The sequence below is a fragment of the Dufourea novaeangliae genome, unplaced genomic scaffold, assembly GCF_001272555.1.
Source record: "Dufourea novaeangliae isolate 0120121106 unplaced genomic scaffold, ASM127255v1 scaffold21, whole genome shotgun sequence".
Lineage (NCBI taxonomy): Eukaryota > Metazoa > Arthropoda > Insecta > Hymenoptera > Halictidae > Dufourea > Dufourea novaeangliae.
The window spans coordinates 7384562-7408470 of NW_015373910.1; the positions used below are offsets into that span (position 1 = coordinate 7384562).

At 39.8% G+C, this 23909-nt stretch overlaps 3 protein-coding genes across 3 annotated transcripts in view; all 3 read left to right on the forward strand.

Moving 5' to 3' along the window:
• Nucleotides 1-1368: 1368 nt before the first annotated feature.
• LOC107194152 (synaptobrevin) lies at nt 1369-3300 on the forward strand. Its single transcript, XM_015583720.1, has 3 exons — nt 1369-1580; nt 2311-2633; nt 2903-3300. Exons 2-3 carry the CDS (start codon nt 2315-2317, stop codon nt 2950-2952), a joined length of 369 nt encoding a protein of 122 aa, XP_015439206.1. The 5' UTR covers nt 1369-1580; nt 2311-2314; the 3' UTR covers nt 2953-3300.
• A 3776-nt stretch (nt 3301-7076) lies between these two features.
• LOC107194153 (chloride channel protein 2) overlaps nt 7077-23909 on the forward strand; it is a 43438-nt gene continuing 26605 nt past the window's right edge. Inside the window, exons 1-2 of the mRNA XM_015583721.1 lie at nt 7077-7219; nt 8597-8854. Of these exons, the coding sequence (XP_015439207.1) occupies nt 8795-8854 (60 nt within the window). The 5' untranslated portion in view covers nt 7077-7219; nt 8597-8794. The remainder of the gene's footprint in view (nt 7220-8596; nt 8855-23909) is intronic.
• LOC107193886 (uncharacterized oxidoreductase YjmC) lies at nt 18245-22369 on the forward strand. Its single transcript, XM_015583422.1, has 2 exons — nt 18245-19888; nt 21518-22369. Exons 1-2 carry the CDS (start codon nt 19571-19573, stop codon nt 22367-22369), a joined length of 1170 nt encoding a protein of 389 aa, XP_015438908.1. The 5' UTR covers nt 18245-19570.

Sequence of the window (23909 nt, forward strand, 5' to 3'; positions counted from 1 at the left end):
CTCGTTCACCGAACTCCCCCGATACCGTATCTTATTGGACCTCGTCTGACTGTCAGGAAACGATTGCCGATTACGTGTACACCGTGATTTTTCATCGAGGAACAGATTCCGTTATTTTACGCGGATTAGAAGATTTTTTCCAGGTTACGCGAGGTCGCTCGAGTCGATGTATCGAAGGTCGATCAGCGAGATGCGAGCGGACAACGGCCCGCATGCGCGGGAGTATTCAGTCAATAAACGGTAGCCAGCCGCAACCCTCATGCGCAAACACACCCTGAGTAGCCAGGTGACAGGGATGTCTCGGTTGATTTTTCGGCCCTGGTCGATGGTTTCCGGGGAAATAGGCCAACGACCGGGGCTGTTGGTGGACACTTTTACAAGGCGGTTTTGTTACTCGGTTCGGTGGATGCTCGATCGTCGAACGGAAGACAGGACGGTTTTTTCCTTGGAGGTTAGGTGACACCTTGGGAGCTGCTAATGGGATTTGAGGATGGATCGATGATCGGTTTTTCATTTCGTTTTGGATAAGGCAGTTGCCCAGTTGGTACAGTCCTGAGAACGCGATTGGAGTACGCGCACGAGCATCCGCATGATATTTTATTTATACTCTTTGGGATTCTCGCCGTGAGACCGAGGGTGTCGTGAACTTCGCTCCGTGAAAATGTCGACGAAGATCGAGGGTGGACAGGGAACGATGGCTGGTTTAAACGGTGAGTCTATCTTTTCCGGGTGGGAAATTGTAGTTTAACCTGCAGGAAATGTTATCGGGAATTCTTTTTACTCAATTCGTTGATCATTTTGTGCGGTTTTTTTTGGTAATCGTAATTGGACTGACTAAGGAAGACTGATTCTACTTAGAGTTATGAATATTGAAATTCACATTTATTCTTCCTCTGGTAGATAGGATCTTCTAATTTATATACTTTTCTACGAATTTTGAACAGAAAATCCATAAAGTAATAAGATCACAAAAGAATCTTTAAGTTGCGTGTGCTTGTCCAATAAGATTTTGCCGCGTGTACCATTGCTTTTTGTGTTCCTCCCGGCACAAATCATTTGTTCTCCAAAAATGATTGCCGCTTATAACTTAGTCTCTTACGGCCTCAACGGCAAGTATCATCGAAGCATTAATTGCATACTAAAAACTCGTCCAAGATCAAGAATTCTCCAGTAATTATTTAATTATTAATTTTCTATGTCGGTATAATTGCAAGAAATATATATGTATATAGTTGACGCTGTGCTCTCGAGATGGCGCCACACGTACAATTCAAGGTACACACAATTTGGCGTCTGTTTTGAAAATTCAAGTCGCAATAAACGTCAAAGGTGAATGATTGCGATATTGCCTCTTGAATCGGAGATTACGTTTAACCGCGAAAACAACTCGTTTCTATCGCAAACAAGTGCAAAAACTGTCACGATAAGTGTGACGTCACCGGTACCGCCATCTTTATCATGTGTCATGTACTGTTGTCGTAAAAGTGTGTTCGTCATCTCCGCAAAGTTTGGAATACCTGTCATTATTTATAAATAAATCACACCCTCGCCTGCATTCTCTGCGGATCTTTTAGTTTCACGTGAGTGCATTAACCCTTTTCGTTGTGTTTAAAAAACAAACGGTAACGTATTATACTTGGAAGGCTGTCTAGAAGGACGGTGAACGGGACATATGTAGATTAGTATGCCGCCTTATGTTTTCTCCGTAATAATGACACTTTTACATTAAAATAGCGTTTACTAAACGCAATAAGACAGTATCGTTATATCGTGTGAGATTTAAATGAAAGAAATTCATTGCTCGAAAGTTTCTATACGTTTTGAGGTTATGGGTGTGTACGGTAATTATTAGCATGTACTAGCTAATCCTCTTATAATAGACCGCAGATGTTTATGCAGATATGGATATTTCGGTGCCCGTTTACAAAAACTGGAGTTAAATTTCGCTTTTCTTTTTATGTAAACAGAGGGTCTGACAGGCTCCAATTCCACTGATTCCAATTCTCTAATTACACTGAATATTAAATGATTGTACATTATGTGAATATATAGAATCTGCGGTGTCTGTGTAACATTTTATTCTAGTTCAATAAAATCTATACTATAGTACTGTGTTGTATGATATTAACAGTTTAAACTAAAAGAAGATTTAACAAAGGTACTTGTTAAATCAGGAGCCTAAGTTTATAGTTATTAGTTTATTTTTACATTTAATTGTATCATGACTAGACTGTCATAGTTTACAGAGTATGATAAAAGAATTAACCTTTCATGGATTAATCTAACCTTATCATATTTTAATGATTACAGTAACATGGAAGGCAGTGGTAACTCTGGGGAAGCAGACATGGGTGGTCCTCGTGCACCGCAACAAGCAGCATCCGCGAAAAAGCTGCAACAAACACAAGCGACTGTTGAAGAGGTCGTGGGGATAATGAAAGTGAATGTGGAGAAAGTACTGGAAAGGGATCAGAAACTCTCGGAGTTAGAGAATCGCGCGGATGTGTTGCAACAGGGAGCGACACAGTTTGAACAGCAAGCTGGGAAACTAAAAAGGAAGTACTGGTGGAAGAATCTCAAGATGATGATAATTATTGGCATCATTTGTGTGATCATATTGATCATCATCATTGGTGAGTGACTGAATAAAGTAACTAAACTGTGGGCTTTATGTATCTATAGATGGTCTAATATTTTGTACAGTAACAGAATAACATAGTCTAAAAAGATTTTCGTCTTATTTAAAGGCTTAGAAAACTCTTAATAGAGCAACTAAATTTCTGATTGATTTCAGTCTCGATAAATTAATTTGAACACTATAGTTATATGACCAGCCACAGTCATGCAAGACATAATTTTAAAGATTGAATTGAATGCTTATGTTCTTTAATCTTTACAATAGCCTCACTAGTGCCTGGCTCATCGGATTCCGATAATCCCTCTTCTAACTGATAACATTATACCAAAGGGGATATAATGCTTGGCCCGTTAATTCTTATCTAAGAAAGTTAGCAACGGCGATGTAAGTGTTGGGGAAAACGATGTTTAGATGTACTGCGATTATTAATCGTCACGATTTGAAGTCTTGTTGAGAACAATCATGGTACCAGCAACAAATATATAGACATATATTTTTGAGACTTAAACTTATTCGAACGCACAATTTCTAGACTAACGACAGTATGAATACGGGTGGTCTTTATTTCTTCTCTTTTCTCTTTTTTTTTTCTGGTAAAACAGTGAACAGACAATACATTTTCATAGTGTTATCTTGTTAAAATGCTTATTGTACATTTATTAACGATATATAATATATAATATAACGTTTATACTTTTTTCCAACGGTCTTACAGTGATTCAGGCTTCCATTTCAATCTAGTTCCTTGTCCAGGTCCAACACTGTCCAACAATTCGATTCCAATCAGAATAATTCTAGTTTAAATTATATCGTACACTCTAGCGTTAAGTTTTCGCTGTTAGTTTGTCCAGCATGTTTGAATAAAGATTGGTTAATTATATTAATTCTCGTTCAGTTTCTGCATCTTTGCAAGTTTGTTTGCCATCAGAAAACGATCTTTTCTTAACAGTTCTTTATTCGTAGGAATTAACGTAGCAAAATCTGTCAATAGACTTTTAGATGATAAATTGTTACTTGGAATATAGCTTCCACATGGTTCTCGAATTTTTCCTGTTAATTCGTTCCATCGACATTTTTTACAAAGTACGTAGTCGTTATTTTTTTTTTCTAAATGAGATTCTACTGCTTTTTGTTCAGCTTTACAATGTGACTATTCCATTTGAATATGCAAAGAAGAGTCGATCATTGCACAAGGTGATTCACAGAAACCACCGAGATAAGTCGTATTTCAATTTTTAGAAAGGATAAGGAAAAAGTTCAATCGTACACGAAGCTTTATTTATCTGCTACCTTACAATTCACGCAGAAACATTCCTAATACGTAATTGTACTGTTACATGTATCTTTCTCGAATGCGTCAATTGCATTCACGAGGTACTAAAAAACGAAACAAATTAAAATTTGAAGAAGACACTTTCCTCCTCTATTGTCGTAATCTTCCTCCATCTTCAATCGAAATTTTTCAAATAACTAATCGAGTTCTCATTTGATTGACAAATTTTTCAAATAACTAATCAAGTGTCAAATAATGTCATCTCGATCCTCCTGACACATTTTTAATTTTTTCAATTTTGTTCATAAACCAAACAATAGGATCGCGGGATTTTATCGAGACACTGCATCTTTCTCGTTCCGAAGTCCGTCGAGATTGCTTTGCTCAGAACGTTCACGGTCATAAATATTCATGGACCCAGGCGCGAATACCGTCATACATCTCGTGATCATAACGACACCGTTTGGTCCTCGTTTTACCATTTCCATTTTGCAATTATTTGCCGCAGAACCATTTCACTCGTCGTAACATTAATCCAACCGTGTACTATCGTTCGTCCCTTCGAATTTCTCGAAAAAAGATCATCCATTCGTGTTTGCAGTAAGTGTTCGCTCGGTGGGCATTAAATGGCCATTTTGCAATTACGGTGAATGATCAAATTCATCGAGTCACCTGCATAAATTGACGATTTTAACTATACTTTTTTTTTTTTCACAGTTACATAAACTTACTTTGATTTTTTTGTATATTTTTAACGCGTAATTGTTAATTCAAAATTACCCAGTGCAAAAACCTTGATATCGTGATTTTATACCTACACGAGCACAGAAAAACATATTTTTTTCATACTGTGGCTCTAATAATTTGATCACACACTGTTACTGCAGAATTGGAATATTATAGGCACTGATTTAATAAAAACGGCAGATAATGAACGAATATAATTAACAAAGTCCTCTAGTTCAATAAACATGCGTGCTCAAGGGATTTTCAAGATCACATTTACCCCGCGGAAGGAATTAAGGTAAGAAAAGTTGGAATTTACGGTGTACCATTCCTGTTTACAGACTCCACTCGATTATTGTCCCGAACTCGGGTCCGTGCCGGGACAATAATCGTATAGGGAGAACCGAGAAATGCTTCAGACCCTCGTAAATTCGCTTTTTCCCCAAAGCCCTCGGCAACAAAAGTGGAGTGATAACAATAGTGATAACACCTGGACAATAATCGTGTAAACCAGGGGTGTCAAACTCGTTTCCATCACGGGCCATTTGTCTCACAAGTAGAATTCACGTAGACCGCACAATATGTATTTATATTATTTAGTTATTTACATTTTTTAATTTCACAGTTTAACCGAACAGCCATACTAGAGGTCTCGCTATGTATTATATAAAAAAAAATTTCAATTGCTTACATTTTGACAATATTTTCAATTGGTATGAAATATAATAATATTTATTTCCACGGGACAAAGTCCATTAATTTACAAAAAGATTATAAGAAATATAAGTCGTCCACTAGTTTGACACCCTTGGTCAAGCCAGACAATAATCAAGAGGTGTCTGTATAAGAGGATTCGCCAAGAAAATGGTCCCAGACGCGCCATTTTAATGGCGGTTCGCGAGCCAGGAACTGGGACGATTTGTTCGCGATCCAAGTTCGAAGCCTCGATCGTTCGAACCGTGTCCTCCCCGCGAAATGTCACGAGCGCGATACGAAATTAGTGTTGTGGTCGAGGCCCAATTAGCGTATCCGTAGACAGCTCGTCGAATGGTACCTACCGGAAGATGCTTGGCGAACGCTTGAAAAGAAGAGAAAAAAGATAAAGGAACGAAGCTAGTTTGACGACCACGATCTCGATATACGTGATCGACGAACCACATTCAACGCGTGAAACTTTCTGTTTGTTTTCGCCTTTTTTAAAAATATAATCCTCGTTTATTGCAACGAACCTGTTAGCACGTTGACTGCCACAGTGGAAAAGGTCGTCAGTAGTCAGACACGCTTTATTTCGTTTCTTAATCAATCGTCGAGTGTACAGGGTGTCACGTAAGTGTCGTAATGAAATTTTAAGACTTTCCTTAAATTTTCACAAAAAATTCTGTTAAACAATAGTTAAACTATATTTAAGTGTGCATAACTGTTGTAAATCGGAGTTTCTTTGGCTGCATTTTGTTTCGGGGAAATGAATGTTACTATACTAACCAGCACCATTTTCACTGGTTTGATAGTTCAAGAGTCTACAATTCTAAGTAACATCTAATGGTAAAAAACATATGAAATAAACGATCGATCGGACGATTCTAATAGAAAATCTCGACATACAATTTTTCATTTTTCGAACACGACATCGCAACGAACTTCTTACGGAGAATCTATATGAGAGTCTTCTTCCTTCGCCAGAGACAAGAAAGATTACCAATTATCTGGCCCCGATATTTATCATCGAATGGATCACGTTTTGTTTTACGATCATCCCGTCGATCGCGGCCGGGACAGAGAGGGGCGGGGGGGGGGGGGGCATTTCCTGTAAACCGTGGCAGAAATCTCGGTCGCACCATTCATACACCTATCAGTCGGTTGACGACCGTCCGACCGGACAGTCGCTCGTGTCGTTCGTCTCGTGACAGCTCTATCGACTGGGTCAGACGATCAACGGGACACTCGCGAAATCAATACTTGCACGTATGGGACACCGTTGTCCCTTCCACATTGATTCTGAAATGACCAAGGTCGTTGTCAGTGAAAATGTTTCGAGGTTCTCAGTGAAAAGATATCGATGGGACATTCGCGAAATCGATACTTGTACGTACGGGACACCGTTGTCCCTTCGACGACGATTCTGAAACGATCGACTTCAATGAAAATTGTTTCGAACGCGATCGAAGATCTGTGTCGAATGTTGTAGTGGCTGTACGTTCTAGAGTTTTGTCACAGCTGAACGAATCGATCCATTTGTTTGTAAGCGATTTTTCACCGTTTCTGTGGATAGTTTAGGCATATTTGTAAAATTATGAAATTCCACCTTTTACGGGGATGTGTGTTCGGTGATTTCAATGGATCTGTTTTGCTAATAGTGAGTTTGGGGGGACGGTCTTGTTTGTGAGAGAGTAAATAGTTAATGGACTGCGGATTTTCATGTGTTTCTTTGTGAGAGTAGAAGGTTCGTTTCATTCGTTTTGGAGACCATACGAGAAAATGACCAATTATCGAACGGAGTTTATTCTCACGATACTTTGAGTGTAAATTAGTGATGTGGTAATGGTCCCGGTATGTAAATATTTTGTGTCCTTGACAGATGAAATGTAAGTAGATGTCTTCTTTCTCGTGATATTGTTGAAATAGAGGAAAGATAGACGATGAACTCGGTTTAACCCTTTCGTTCCCATTGTTGCCATATGGCCACGTATTTGATATTTATATTTTATATATTCTATATTTATTTGTATACCCGCGCGTATGTAATAGTTTCTTCTAGTTTTCTATAGACGATATGGCACAAATTTGAACGTGCATTTGAAATCTCGTCGGTAAAATAAGACATTATTGGTTCTTTGTCTCTTTCATTTGATGAAATTTCAGTGTCGAGCATTGTTACAAATATATTAGAAACTTACAAAACTGTAATTTCTTTCAAATATGTCAAGAAGGTAAGTCTGAAGATTCCCCGTTCGTTTTCGCGTGTTACCGATAAATAGAAGCCACAAAGAAAAACGGCGCAGTGAAATAGCTAAAATTGTGAAAAGCCATTAAATTGCACAATTACCAATTGGCGAAATTTACCCAACAATTTTCACAGTCCTCTACGATAACCACTCCATTACACACAAGTCCCACGTAAACGAAACATCAATCTCCGTTCAAGTGCACCTAGACACAAAAAAACAAAAACAATAAACACACGCGCCTGCGACTGCCCTAAAAATAGTAGAGTATCGAGATAGAGAGAGAGACGATCCATTTCAGGATCGATGTCTCATTAACAGACAGAACGTCCGTATTTCCCAGCGGGTACACACCACGCTCTCGTCTCTGCGTATCCTCGGGGCGGGGTGGGGCGCTTTTCGCGCGGCTCAGCGTCGAGGGGGCGGGGCGGGGCGAACGGGGGGTGGGGCGAGGCGGTGTAGGGGGAGAGGAAGGGGTTTGTTTTCCTTCACGGCTCACGCCCGCGGCGCTCGGCGTCAGTTCGTCTCCGGAAGCAGTGAAGAGGAGTGAGTGGTGTCTTTCCATCCGGTTCGATCGGGCGATAGTTAGAGCTTGCCTCTCGATCCCTGAAATGTTCGCGATCGGTACCGTGGATGATCGTCAGAGCTGATTGGACAGGCTGGAAGAGAAAAGTCGACGGATACCTTCGGATTCGAGTCGCCGGGCGAGACGGAGGCGGAGAGATCGTCGATCTCGTCCCTCCCCCTCCCTCCCTCCCTCCCCCTCCCCTGTTCCTACCTCCCCCATTCGTCGATGCGTTTTCCAACGCCGATCATCGTGTAACGTTCCCACTCGTAACTTCTCTTATCTGTCCGTTTGTGAATATTAAGAAACCGGCGGTCGGTTCGCGTGGTCGGACCTCGATACAATAATCGTGTCGGTCTTTCTCTCTCTCTCTCTCTCTCTCTAGAGTGTGTGCTCGATAGGATCGACGGAACCGAGCATCTGGCACGTGTGTTTACGTGTGGTTTTTTTAGTCGAAGTTCGAGTGCGTGGTAAATGGGACCGTGGGGGCCTTGTGAGGTTAGAGGAGGAGGAAGAAAGTCCTGGAAGAGGATATAAGAGGATCTGGGATTCAACTTGACTGTCATCGGTTGCTTCTTGATTTTCAACGATCGTTTTGGGTGTCGGTTCTGTTTTGTTGTTTTTTTCGTTGGATCCGAGGACCTGAAAATATGGCGTCGTCTGGAAGCGAGGGTGGAGAGGAGTACGGACTGGGGTACCAGAACACTTTGGTGAGTCTTTAGTTTTGGTGTTATATTTCGAGCCTGTGAAAGTGTTGATTGTGTAGGTCAGTGAATATATGGTTTTTCTGATGTTTCGAGAACATTTTGGAAATTGGTTACATATTTGGTGTATTGAGGATATTTCGGTCAGACTTGGGCAAAATGTAATCTAATTACGAAATTTAAATCACGGTCATAATGTAATTCCAGTGTAGTTGCAAGACAATTATAATTATATTGTAGTTCACTATACTAGATTTATAATAAAAATTAACTGTACTTGTAAAACTACAATGTAATTGTAATGGTAATTGCAACTTAGATTTTGTAATTAGATTACGTTTTTCCCAACCCTGATTTGGGTGCACAGTGTATTAAGAAATGACGGGTTCGATTATAATTATGGTCGTAACTCATGAACAAATGTATCAATTAACCTCTTCAGGGGCAAATTATTAAGACCGGAAAAAAATTTCTAATTTTCTTTCGACACGATATTTTTAAATAATGTTTAAGATAGAAATATGTTAGTTATAAGTGCCTGATACTCTGAAAATTTCAGACTCATCGATAAGTTCGTTTATGAGTTACGACCAAAACCACCCAAAAATTTTCGATTCAAATAAAAACGAACCACGTATGAAATCCTGTTGAGAAATAATGTTTGAGAAAATTGACTTGCATCGTTAATGCTCTCAACGGCTCGTCTGCAATAAATAAATAAAAAGAGTACGAGTGTCCATTTGTTTGCCTTTACGATGCTTCTGTTCTTTTGTTATTCTAGAATTGATTTTTGTGTTCAGAATAGAAAGCTTCGATGGTCAGAAAAAAATAGTAAGATATTTGGTTATCCAGTCTTCAGTGTTTAAAGTTCCTTTTACACTCAAGTGGACACTCAACCTTTTTCGTATTTACTATCTATTCTGCTGAGTACCTGGGTAGAGAGAATGTGTTTGTTCGAATTCGGGGAATTCGAGTGGCTTTATGTTATCGTTATCGAGAGGACACGATGAAGAAACTTTTCGTTCCAGGTGTGTTTGGGATGTTCTATTTTGTTTTGATTTTACGTTCACTGTTTACGAGGTTCGAATAGAGAGTACACGAACTAGGGATGTTTAAGTTTTGTTTATCGAAAGTTCCCATTATGGTGAGGAATTGTGTGAATTAATTTCGATCTTAATCTGCACCAGAATTAGGAAAAATATAATCTAATTACAAAATCTAAATTGTAATTACAATCTAATTGCAATGTAATTGCATTACTAAATCGTACTTTAACAAATGATTCATACCTTAAGCGTCCAATGAATCTCTTCACGACATAATATAAAGAATATTCAGATCGATTCTAGTGATCTTCAATCATTATTTTCCCAAATATATAAGAATACATGAAATATATATTTAATCCTTTTTCTTTTTCTCTCAATTTTCAACCGAAATATAGAGTTCGAACCCTCGAGGGTCGAGAAATTCTTTGAATTTCTGTAGAGGGACACGTTTTCCGCTGGAACGTCGATCCAGAATAATTGATTATCGGTTAGTGTATCGAAGTGACCGTGGCCGGAGACGATAACGAAAGCGGCGAGAGGAGACGCGAAGGCAAGGGTTGCAAGCCTATTTTCATGTTTATTCTTGGCGGCGCGGTGCGCTAGCTAGGCCACGAATAGGAACGAAAAGCAGCAAGTAGGAGCTAGCGGGAATGAATAAGAACGCATGCGAGCAAGTAGGAATGAAAAGGAACGAAAAGATGTGTATAGGAAAGAATAGGAAGGAATATGACAGAAATATGAAGGAATAGGAAGGAATACGAACGAATAGGAGCCTATAGAAACGAAAAGAATTGAAAAGTAATGAAAAGTAACTAAAAGTAACGAAATGTAATGAAAAGTAACGAATGGCAACGAAAATAGAGTGTATAGGAATGAAAAGGAGCATATAGAAGCGTGTAGGAGCGAATAGAAGCGCGATTTTACGCGTCCTACGAAGAACCGTAGCCACGTGGTTGCGTTGACTTTTACGCGGCTTTCGTACAGACACACTCACACACTTTCCCGCGAGAGTCATTCAGCCGGATCGTCAGCTGATCGCCACACGGGTACACGCGATGATCGACCTCTGCAAATTTATCGGATTACAACCGGCCACGCGGGTTTCGCGTACGGGATCTCTTCTCGGCCGTGCGCGCGAGTGTGTAAATACACGTCGAGTGAATCATTGGCGCGCACGCGCGCCTCCACTTGAGCCTGGTCTACACGATTATAACCGAACATTGTTCCTAGAAGGCGTTAAGAAAAATGTGGGACATTTTCACCACAGGGTGGATTCTAAATGGCGAATTTAGATTTTACATTTTGGACGTGCAACGGGAATGATTCATCCGCGACACGAACAACGACGTTATCCTCTTCACTGGGGGGGTTTCTCTTCTGAAAGCAATCAAAACAGGGTAAAGAGAAGCTTGGCTTCGTGGAAAAAGAAAATAACTTGCCATGAAGCGAAATCGACTATGTCGCACTCATCGAGACATTGCTGTATATGAATGCAAGTTGTAGGTACAGTTACTCTGCATTTGACGAATATACTCGTCATACCTTATTTTTAAATTACGGACACAACTATACATTTCCAAAATAAAATTTTATAGTATTACATATATACGTAGAGCTTTAGCGAAATTATCCTTGAACGTTTAGATGCATAAAATAAATGGTTCACTTCACAAGAGATTCAGATGGAATTATAGACGCGAATAACCACATGGAATGTCTGGAAAGGAATGCATTCATCGTTGCATTCTACTCACGTACTCCAGTATGTATGTCTTCGACCATCAAACGAATCGAAAGTGTAGTTTCATTTCTTTCGAATTACCATACGTAGGTATTTCCTAGAACAGTAGTCCTTACACACTTCATTATCCAACGTTCAATGTGTGATTGGAGCAATAGTTAAAAATTAAATAAGAAAAAGTTAAATGCTTCCGTAATATTTACAGCAGTTACCAGCAATTTAAAGCTTTAAAAAAAGGGTGGACATTTTGTTGGGAATATTTTTTTTATTTTAGCGATCACACAAATTGAAATTGGTGTAATCGGATTTTTGGGAAAAAGATTGAGCTGAAAGACGTGTTGGTTACGATTCAATTGTGAATTGTTTTATTGTTATTTGCAAATAATGTACAGACCAGACTTTAAAATATTCGTCTACCGCCTTGGTCGTAAATAGGTGGTCTCTCTAGGTTAAATTATATCGCAGAATCATTTGTTATGAAAGTGGTGCCAGTTCACTTTTCACGAAGGTATATTTAAACGTCAGCTAAACTACGTGGTAAAAGAACTGAATATAATATATAAATTTCCTATAACATATACAAATATATGATGGAAAGTTGAATGTGAACACAAGAAAGTTGGAAATAAACTACCATAGATACAACCAACTAACTTACATTTTTTCGCGTATCGGAATGATCGCAGATCTCTAATCCCACTCTTGGATCCAACGGTGCAATTCTGTAAATGTTTACACGATCAAGATCTGTTTGTCACGCGGGGATTGTCGGGATTTCGAAATTTCCGCGACGAAAAGGAAAGCACAGAGTATTGCGTTCGAATAATACATAGCGAGAAGCCAGCAATATCTGGGATCGTCATCCTGACCTTTAAGCAGTTAATGAGATTAAACGATTGTTCGCCAAGTGTCCACTCAGTCGAATAGTATTATTTTATTACAAAAAAAAAAAGAAAAGACAGGAATTTCCTTAAATAATAAACAATTCAGAGTAAGCATCAACATTTTATTCTCTGGCATTTGGGTACTTTTTTCATTCTTTTTTTCGTTACTCGAACACTTTTTATTCAAACAGAATGAATTTACCTCTGCAACAGAAAGATTGTTGCTCGGAACGACAAACAATACGGTGTTTGTCTATGTTCCGAACAGCCGTCGGTGATTTTGCAACGAAACGAAATTATTGTTGCGTCTGCCAACTCGCCGGGGATTTGCAGACGGTATTATACATATTCGAAGCGTGGACAATAACGGCCTCGAGGCGGCAGACTCGTCACTTTCGAAACAGCTTCTGTGAAATTACAGGGCAGTTTGCCACTTTTCGACCTCCTTCGTCTTCTTTTCTTTCGGCTCGTGGAAAAACCGTATAGTTACACTAGGGGTGGGTGGGTAGGTTTAGGTGAGTTTTCAATTAATTTGTATTATCGATGAAAATGAATTGCATCATTTTTTGTATTAATTGAACAAAAACGTAAGTTTTTATTTGTATTTATTATTTAATACGTAATATTCCTATTTCAATTCTAGGATAATTATTGTTTCTAATGCTTTATGTTAAAATCTTGTTTATGTTTAAAATTATCTTTTTATTCAGTATAAATTTCATATAAATATCTTCTATGGTTCAAATGTTATACAACAATCTCACTGATTTTCTCGATCTGACCCAATGTCCGGCGTGTCGCCTGTAAAACTCCTCCGAGAATGTTTTCCCGCGCGTTTCGTGGTTCATTCATCCCCGCCGTGTATTACGCATCCCGTACTACGGTTCATTCACGACCGCGCTATCAATGGGCTACCTTCGCGCCACGGTTCCCCATTAACGGGACGTAAGTCAGGTGATGTTTCACAGATTTTCAGAAACAATTTTACGTGTTCTTTAACCTAAAGATCGTTTCAGTTATAACATAATATTATGTACCATCTCTTTCATTGAAAAAAATTATTTTATACATTAAATATGATGAATTAACTAATAAGTAATTAAAATCTGCGAGTAGTCCTCAGTGGTCCAACAAATGTCACCTCAAAAATTAAAGTAATTTTTATATACTTTGACAATTCGTTTCTGAAATTTAATTTGATTAAAAAGAAAAATGGACACCAGTATTAATGGGAATGAAACTAGTTTCCTCTAGGTACGTATTTAATTAGTCTTACAAAGGAGCTATTGATAGATTGGTTCACGCGTTGATTATCAGACCGGTTTCAAGAGACGTCGTTTTGAGACACCAAGCCACGTTCCATCGATCGTGTCCGCAGGATTTTCCCATTTTACCTAGAAAACCTCGAGGGTAAACGATGCTGATCACGAGTCGATGATGTCATCTGATTAGCGCCGATTAACGTTCGAACGCTCGTCTCGAAGCGCGCCTTCGAGGTCCGCGCATCGATCGGTCTCGATCCGCGATTTTTCCAGGGCTATATCCACGCGATGTGACGCGAAGCAACGCAGCTTTGCTCTATCGTTCTTGTTCCTCCTCCCCGCTTCTAGTCGATCTGTGTTAGGTAACGTAACACGATCGAATATTAATGACGTAATCACGTAACGACAGACGCTTTTCCGATCGCCGACGCGCGTTCCGTTGACGCGAGACGGAGGAGAGGAGGAGTATCGTCGAAAGATCGTTTCGATCTGGATTATGCAATAGCTTTTCCTTATTTTTTTTTTATTAATGCTATTGTAGTACTAATGAAGTACTATAATACTACAATAACATTTACGAATTATAGTACTATAGTATTATATACATTATTCCAGTACTATCTACCGGGAATATTGAAAGCGACTTTGTAACGAATTCGAACATGCAGCCAGATTAGTAGCGGGAAAATGATTAGAAAATTTACGCGGCCAAGTTCATCGGCAGTCGGTATATCACCTGCTTTGTTATGCCAGTCGATTGTCAATATTTGTGTTCCGGTTATACATGTACACGCGAGGTCGTAACGTGTAAACGTTCCCGCATACAAGGTGTTTTTAAAATAAACGATCAGACGTCAGGTGAAAAAAAAAAACCTAAATTATCATCGAAACGATTAATTTCCCAATGTGTCAGGTGACGTTCAATAAAACATTTTTTGTTTTGCTTTCTCTTATTAGAGGGTTCTATTTACCTGACACAATTTATACCTATTCTCTGACAAAACGCTGCAGGAACATTTGCTCTCATATTGACTCAAGGAGCATAAATTTCCTGTAATTTCCATACAAATCATTTAATTTCATCTTCGTTTTGTGGACGATCGAAGTTTCTCATTATCGTCGAATAACCGTGCTGGAATGGCTTCTAAACGACGATAGGAAGTGGCGATCTTCCGCCGTTATCGTCTTCGTTCCCGTCGTTCACGCGTACAAGGCCGCCGCGCTGATACAACTGTCAAACTAATCGCGGCCGATAATTAGACTTGTACATTTCGCTTTCGTGCGAGACCGACCCTCGAATAACGTCGACGGTTTGACTATCGTAGAAATACTGAGAAATGTTTAAACGTGTGAAAGTCAACGTTTCAACACTACTGTATTATAAAGAACAGAAGTTTGTTAGTTTGTTTATAATACTACTTTTTTTTACTGAAACCGATTTCAATGAAACTTTCACTTAAAATACAGGCTACACTTTATCTCAATTGGGTCGAGTTATGAACAGAAGTTCAAAACCAAGTTATTCAGAAACTTACTAACCCTCGAACTGACGAAAAATTATTTAAACATAGTACGAAATCCATAATTTTGTGATGTTTATTTTGCAAAAAATTACCAACTCATAGAACAACTTTTATATCATACAGTAAAGGCTCCATTAGAGTTGTTCAAAAACGAAAATTCTCCTCCTTTCGATCTACATCTATCCCTCGATTCAAAATTAAAAAAAGACCATCGATATTCCTCAGCGAAGCAAAGAAAATTTTTTTTTTGAATTCTTCTTTCTTCATAAACGAAAATTCCCTCTTTTCGATCTTCCTCTATTCCTCAAATCGAAATAAAAATAGGAGACCATTTATATTCTTCAACGAAGTAAGAATTCAATCACAAATTCGATTTCCCAATCACGATCGATCGAAAAACGCTGTTCTCAGCTGAAAATCGTGGAATGCGCAGGTACACACAATCGAAGGTGATCCATTTTTCAGGAAGCTAGTCGAAGCAGAATCCGACTGACATACGACGGTCGTCACTCAACACCTCGCGGCTCGGATTTTCCTAACCGAGAAACGCAGAAACGTGAGATCTCCGTACGATTTCTCGGTTTGGTTGTCCGAATTTGTGGACGTTAAAAAACCTGAAAAAAAAAGAAAAGAAACGAAGAAAACGAGAACGTCGGAATATTCGCGACTTATATATGGAATTTAATTTAATTCTTACACTATGAATCCTTCTTACAATATATTAAAGCAAACAATGGAATAGTTTGAAATTATTTATTTTATTACGTAGTATTCACTTATAAGTAGACTGAAGATCAAACGAATTTTTTTAATTTACTCTGAACCCAATACGATACTTAAGAGAACAAAGAAATTTCTACATTTGCTATTTCAACAATCTTCTTATTTATCTAGCATAGTTTAGTACGCGACAATCGCAATAGAAAAGTGGACAGCAAATCATTAGGTAAATGCACGGTAAATTTGTTTTTTAAAATCACTCGGTGAATTTGATAAAAGATCAACTCGACTATTGTTGAAATTTGTGGTGTTGAAAATTCTGGCAATAGAATCAGTTCAAAGAAACCCAGGAGAGTATGACGGAATGCAGCAGACACACAGAAACGCAGATGATACGTATAGTCGATTCTCGATTTTTCTGCGGCCGGATTAGCCGGTTTGCCTTGCAACTTCTATCGTAACGCAGACCACTCCGTTTCCACCTGTGTCTCCGTTACGGTTTCAATAATTTAGTAAGACGGTTTATGACACTCTTTGTGTGTCTTCGCCGGATGCTTAATTGATTTTCGAGCGATCGATAAATCGCCTCGTGTAATAACCTGTCGATCAAACCATCTTATGGATCGATAAGGTTCGTCGATAAGCTTCAACCGTTTCCCGACGTAATATCCCTTTGACTGCTTTAGCAACTAATCAAATAATCGTTTATAAAATTACATTGCTCTTTCACAACGAAACGGAATCGATAAATTCGAAGTGAGTTAATCAATGGATTAAACACACGCGTTTACTATCTAGTAACAAGACGATTTGATTTTAATATGTGCTCAAAATATTTCAATAGTATTCTGAGTATCGACAGAATCGCATACTTAATTTTTTTTGTACGTCCCATACTGAAGTAAAAATGTTTCTTCGTACATCATAAATTTATAGAATCTCAACATACTACTCATTATCCGATTATTCCAAATACTACTCGCATCCAACTACTTCAGACACTACTCACTCGCGACTACTCCAGATGCTAGTAATTATTCAACTACTTCAAATATTATTCACATCTACCTACTCAAAATACTACTCACGTTCAACTACTTGGAGTCTCTACAAAATAGTCTAAGAATTACTTACTCTTCGATCATGGAATTCTAATGGGCAACTGGACGGTTGGCGTGCGAATGAAGTTCAATCTGAAATAAAAGAAACGATTGTTTTTCGTTCACGAATCAGCTCCAAACCAACGAACCTCGAGATCCCGTATCTCTGATTCTCAGCGATGTTTACTCGATATACGAGGCGAAGATTTATGATTTTATACATTGGTGCCGTGACGACGATTATTAGCAGGGTCACCGTAGAGGTATTTGCTTTCGGGTGAGAATATTTGACTAGACGTTGGGCTACTGTTGACAGTCGTTGGGCTATCATCTTCGTGTAACCACGGTCTCTATCTCTCTCTCCGTTGTGCAGACGCGATTTTGAAGTCTGTAATTGCGTTGCTGAAGATACCGTCGGTTTTATCAGCGCGAAAATAGAGCTACGTCATCCTTTAACCCAGAAACAGTCGATGGAGGAACGAAACCAGACAAGGGAGGGGGGCAACAGACCACGATTAAATCGTTCCTTCTCTGCGTGTGCTGAATTAAATAATATTCGAAATGAATTCTTTGCAGCGGGAACTAGGAATCCTGGAAAGAAATTTTAATCGTTTTTCTGTTCGATAATTCGAGGTAACGGTACCCTCAGAATGTACTTTGGACTATCGAGCTTGGTATTTCGAAATGCACACGGAATTTCTATTAATATTTGAGAGATTACAGAGGACTCTTGAAAGAAAGTCTTGCTATTTTTGTAATGTCGATGGATACTCTTGTAAATATAGATTCAGATATGTTGGTGTGATTAAATTGTAGATAATCAAGGGAAAAACGGTTTTTATATTTTTTTTGCAGATAAGGGTTTTAATTCGTTGATAGTTTCGAATGGTGAGTTGAAGTATCGAGCTTAGTGTTTTCTGAGAGACTATTGGGTTTTTATCAGTACGTCCAGTGTGTTACTGGATTGATTCGTTAGTAGAAAACATCATTAGTAGAAATACTAAGTTTCGAAGAATTCACCATTATCTTGGTCACCATAAAAGTTTCAGCTCAAAGAACGGAATGGACTTTATCTGAAACATTGAATAACAAATCAAATCTAACCTAAGACTCGAGTTATTCCGTCGTTAGGGAAAGCTTCCAGTAACCAAGAATCGCGTAAACACCGTGTTCCTGATACTTAAAATCTCCGAGTTTGACGTCAATCGCGTGTAATAGTTCTCAGAGACGCAAGAAAGATTCCTTCTATCGCGAAAAGTCCCGTGCTCACTGGCTAGGCAACAATCTTTCCCCGTTTATAAAAATCAACATTTCCTCGCGAATTATACAATTCCGTCGGTTCACGATACTTTCATCCACGAAACGGGCAATTTAGACGGTACGCGAAAAGATTCCACGAAGAAAGTTTGCAAAACGACGATTCGAATGTTCGAATTTCCCGCCAAGCGACGTCAGCCAGTCTGACCACTATCAAGCGACCAGACGGTCGATAACAATCAGTGTTCTCGCAGCAGCTGCCAATATTTCATCTCGTCGTTCCGCGTGACTCGCTCTGTGATCCATAGATCGCTCGATCACGCGACCATATTCCTGATATTACGAACGCAACAGTATCACCGATCGACACTTTACACTGAATAGGAATATAATTCGACGACGAACTGACAATCAGAAATTAGACGTCAAGACTGGGACGCCTGAAATTCGTTGTTCAAAGTTACGCAATATTACCAATCGGACAGGTCTACGAAACCATCGACCTGGTGGGAAATTCAAACGGTCCTTCGACCAATTCGCTTCATACTGACTGAAAAAAGACATCAAGAAAAGATTTTTAATAGAACAAGTGGAATATCTTGGGAGATCTTGGCGGGAAATTCAAACGATTCTTAGTCCAATTAACATCGAACAGAAGAAGATATCAAGTACAAGATTCTTGACAGAAAAATCGAAATCTATTAAAAAAAATCTTGCCAGGAAATTCAAACGGTGCTTACACCGATTCACCTCAAACAGAAGAAGTTATCGAAACAAGATTCTCAACAGAAAAATTGGAATCTAATAAATCTGGGCAGTAAATTGAAACTGTGTTTACTCCAATTCCAACAGACACTAAAAAAGACGTCAAGACGAGCATTCCCGATAAAACAATCGTGTAAACGAGGACCACCATAAAGATCCACGATCTCGAGTCGTTGGTTCGACGCAGAAGGAAAAAAAAAAAAAGAAGAACGAAAACATATGGTTACACGTTATTCGCGATAACGAGTTCGATAACGGGCCGATAACCTGGCTTAATCCTCCCTCTCTCTTGCGGCGTATCGTTGCGGCAACGGTAGATCGCGCTGGATGGTCCAGAATCGAGGCGACGAGTTCATCGCGATAGGGGATCAGGGTGAGTAGGATCGTGGTGATATAATATTTGAGATCCAGGGTTTGCTCCATGGCCAGACGTCTTTTGACCGCGACCAAGCTCGTGTCGAGATCATCGATCGGAGTCGGAACGATCCATAGAACGATGGCTTCGTGTGGTACCAGCCAGGTGGTCCCCAAGGAGGAGGTGGTTAGGTTCGTACGAGAATGCTTGCGCAAGGCTGGGACCAGCGAAAAGGATGGCCAAACGGTCGGCCATCATCTGATGACCGCTGACTATAGCGGCCACTTTAGCCACGGGATGAACAGGCTCAGGATGTACGTGCAGGATCTGGAGACCAAGATCACCGATGCTCACGCGAAACCACGGATCGTCAACGATTTTCAGGTATTGGGCGATCGTCCTGTCGACTGGTACACCCTTTGTGTCCCAAGCTTTCTTAACGGGTTACGCCTACCTGCGAACTTGAACAATGACTAATCCAAATACCACTCACATTCGATTGCTCCAGAAAAAAATCGTTCATTTTTGATGTATAAAATAAAAACTACGAAATGAAATAGAAACAGCCACGCTCAGGCACTATACTTTTATGTATAGAACAAGTCTACCAATGCTGAATCAGTTCGGTGCAGGGGTTCTCGAGATATTTTGGTCACTGATTTTGAAAATGTGGTTTTGAGAAAGACACGTTTAAAGTTTCAAGTCAGCTTTACAACACGAGATTTTCGATCAATAAGCATTATTTCTTATTTTTCATTCTTCTTCTCCTCATCTCGATACATTAATAATTTATTCGGAAAAATTCGCGTTTCTGCCTCGAGGTTCTAGATAATCGTCTCGAGCAAGTCCTTAGTGTCCTCTCAGAAACACTTCACACCCGCAGAATCTTCATAACCTTTTATTTACTCTGAATTTATCACCATCAAATATTACATCTGTACAATTTCTCGTCTCGACAGATTATTCCACTTATCCACACGCCTCGTCTGTTCTTTATTTTATTCTTATAATGTCGTTATTTATTTTATCTTTACTGGAGTCAACATTCCACGTGCAAAAGCCACGTAATCATCAAAAACTTTCCCAGACAGGCTCTTCTCCTCCGATAGATCCTTCCTGAAAGCGCCACGATCGTCCCACTTTCATCCTGACTACGGTAATATTGATACGAAAGAGGCTTTCAAGTATTTGAACCGGTCTACCAAGCGCTGTTCCGTCGTTAATCAGTCATTCGCGGGTCTAATCGCTTCGCAGGCTGAAGAATCAGCCTCTTGAATACATGGACACAGCGATCCAGTCGATCGAAACGCCTCGGTAAAAGAAACGCTTTGAAAATCCGGCTTCTACCGGTTTACTCGTTTGTCGTCGGAACTGGACACACTTCCCTCCATTAAAAATAAATAGAAAAAACAAAGATCGTGGGTCTGAAACACGGAATCGCCGAGTTTGATCAGCTTCGATCGAGGCGTACGATGCTGCGCGAGATCCCGAGAGTCACGTAATTGCTCACATTCATCCACGTTGCCGTTCAGACGGGCTGGATTCGAGACTTTTCTATGGAGGATTGATGGTCTTATTGAAAAAGAAAAAACAGAGGCGGAAGTAGATCCGAATGAATCCGATTAGAAGTTACTTAATCCTGTCTTGATCCTACAACGGATTGATAAATTGTTCGATTAGTATGTGCCACGATCGAGAGCTAGATAATAATGCGTTACAGGAAATATTGGACGCGTGAAAAGGACTAGAAATTATAATAGTAGTTAAACATCTCTGAAATACGGTTAAATCTTCGAAATCGATAGAAAAGTAGGTACTTCGCTAACAGAGTATACCTATGTAGCTAGATAAGGCCATCCCCTAATTTCCGAAAAAGTCTCCAAGATCCCCTGAAAGTTCTAGCCAAACGACACGCCGAGTAAACCGGAAGCAAAGTGGTCCCGTAGCTTCGTCCCTAAAATCTGTGATGTCGGTGATCCGAGAATCACCGTGTGAAGTTGAAACTTCTTCCAGGCGGTAGCGTTGGTCACCGGGGACAACGGTCTCGGCCACGTGGTGGGCAAGTTCTGCATGGAACTGGCGATCGAGAAGGCGAAGAAGTTCGGTATAGGGATGGTCACGGCTAGATCCTCGAACCACTACGGAATCTGCGGCTACTACACTCGAATGGCGATGGACCAGGGCCTGATTGGGTTCACCTGTACGAACACCAGCCCGATGATGGCTGCGACACGCAGTAAAGGAAAGGGATTGGGCACCAATCCTCTGTCTTTGGGGATGACTGCTTCGGACGGGGATCGTTTCCACTTGGACATGGCTACCACAGCTGTGGCCCTGGGCAAGATCGAGCTGGCGATCACAAAAAAGGAGCCAATTCCACCTGGATGGGCGATGGGCAGCGATGGAAAGGTCACCACCGATTCTGAAGACGCGTACAAGACCAGTCTATTGATGCCTCTAGGCGGAGAGGAGCAAACTTCCGGTTACAAAGGATTCGGCCTGGCCTTGATGGTTGAAGTACTCTGCGGTATTCTATCCGGAGGCCAGTTTGGACCTAATGTCAGACAATGGAAGGACAAGAAGAGGGTCGCTGATCTTGGACAATGCTTCATGGCCATTAATCCAGAAGCTTTTGGACCTGGCTCGCAGGAGAGACTGTCCATTTTGTTGAAACAATTGAGAAGCTTGCCTCCGGCGACGGATAAACCGATCCTGGTCGCTGGGGACCCGGAGAGGGCTGCGATGGAACGGGTGGACGAAAACGGAGGGATTTCTTATCATCCTAATCAGCTGAAGGATGCCGAAGAATTCGCGGAACAGATGGGCGTCGAGCCTATGAAAGTCGTCCCTGCGAAGATCCACTAGTGGTCGATAGGTGTTCGTGCTGGGACAGTTTTCAGAGACAGAGGGATGTATGTGGACAGATAACGCTATCCCCTAAATTTCTGAAGGGTTTCATGGTTCTGTTGATATCGTTGCGTTGGTGAACATTTTGAACTATCTTTTACAAAATAGCTCTGTAATACGGTTAGGTCACCGAGATCAGTACAAAGGTAGCTAATTTGCTAACAGGGTATACATGTGTAGATAGATAACGTTATCCCCTAAATTCCTGAAGAATCTCTAAGATTTTTGTCGGCTTCGTTACGTTGTTGAACATTTCGAATTGCTTCTCGAAGCAATTTACAGTAATGATTCGTTACTAGTTCGACCGTGAAACTTCCCTAACGGTTCTTGTGGTCAGTAATCTATTTAGAATTTGGGCATCAAGGATGTTTCTTCCAAGATATTGCCTGATTCACGTCCGTTATCTATTATCGAGGTGCTACTGTATACAGAATTGAATCCATAATATAAGAATTGTATCTTCCACGTAATTAGTTCTGTGCATCTATAATATTAATGGTGTCTACAATATTTCACGTTTACAGTATAATGCATACTAGTGCTATCTACAGTATTGCCTCACTGTATGTACATACATATCTTACTCAAAGGGACACGTGACGTGGGTAGACCAAGTTGTTGTTTCTAAAACCAACATTTAACGAAGCAATACTGTACTAAAGAGCTAGACCAACGACAGAGCACACGTGATCGTCTGAAAAATCGTTGTAAAAGCTTTTCATGACTTACACCGTACCATTTGTGTTCTCTGCTTTCAATACCGACAAATTTATTTATCGTTATTACTTGCGTTAGTTCTTACTGGGAAAATTGGCACAAACCGGAAGGAAAAGAGTGGAGCGATGCTGATCGTTAGCGTGTTGCATTTCGAACTGCATTTCAGTAGTCGTCCGATTTATGTAATGGCATATTATACACGCGTAATCTGTTTATTGTTAGTCCAGGGACATCTGTAGTCGAATCGATCGTTGCGTGTTCGTTAAAATATCAAGACAGTGTGTCATCATTTTTCAATACCACCGAATATACATTATCGCCGAAAAAGAAATTTGGGATTATTTGTGTTAAGCTAAATCTGAATAGTTCAACGATTCATATCGATTGTATTACAATTTTTCTCTGGTTATATTTAATCGATCGATAAAAGTTTCTCGATTTAAAATGTCGAATAAATGATCCGAAATTTTTCGACAATATTTTTACACGTTGAACGAATTTTTTATATTCTCATTTTTATCATGCTCTTCCACGTCTGATGTCACTGTTCTTCACTTCTTGTATCACACAGAAGACACGTAACGCGATTTTCGAGCGAATCAGTCGCTCGGAACTGAAACTGAGCAGCTCTGTGTAAGAAAAAGTAGAGAAGATCGATGATACGGTAGACGTGTCGCGTTTTTAGAAATTCACTCGTAACGTAGTTAACGAACAGGTGTTATTGTCTGAATTATCTAAGGTGTATATTTGATGTTATACAATCATTTAGCTGCTACGCGTT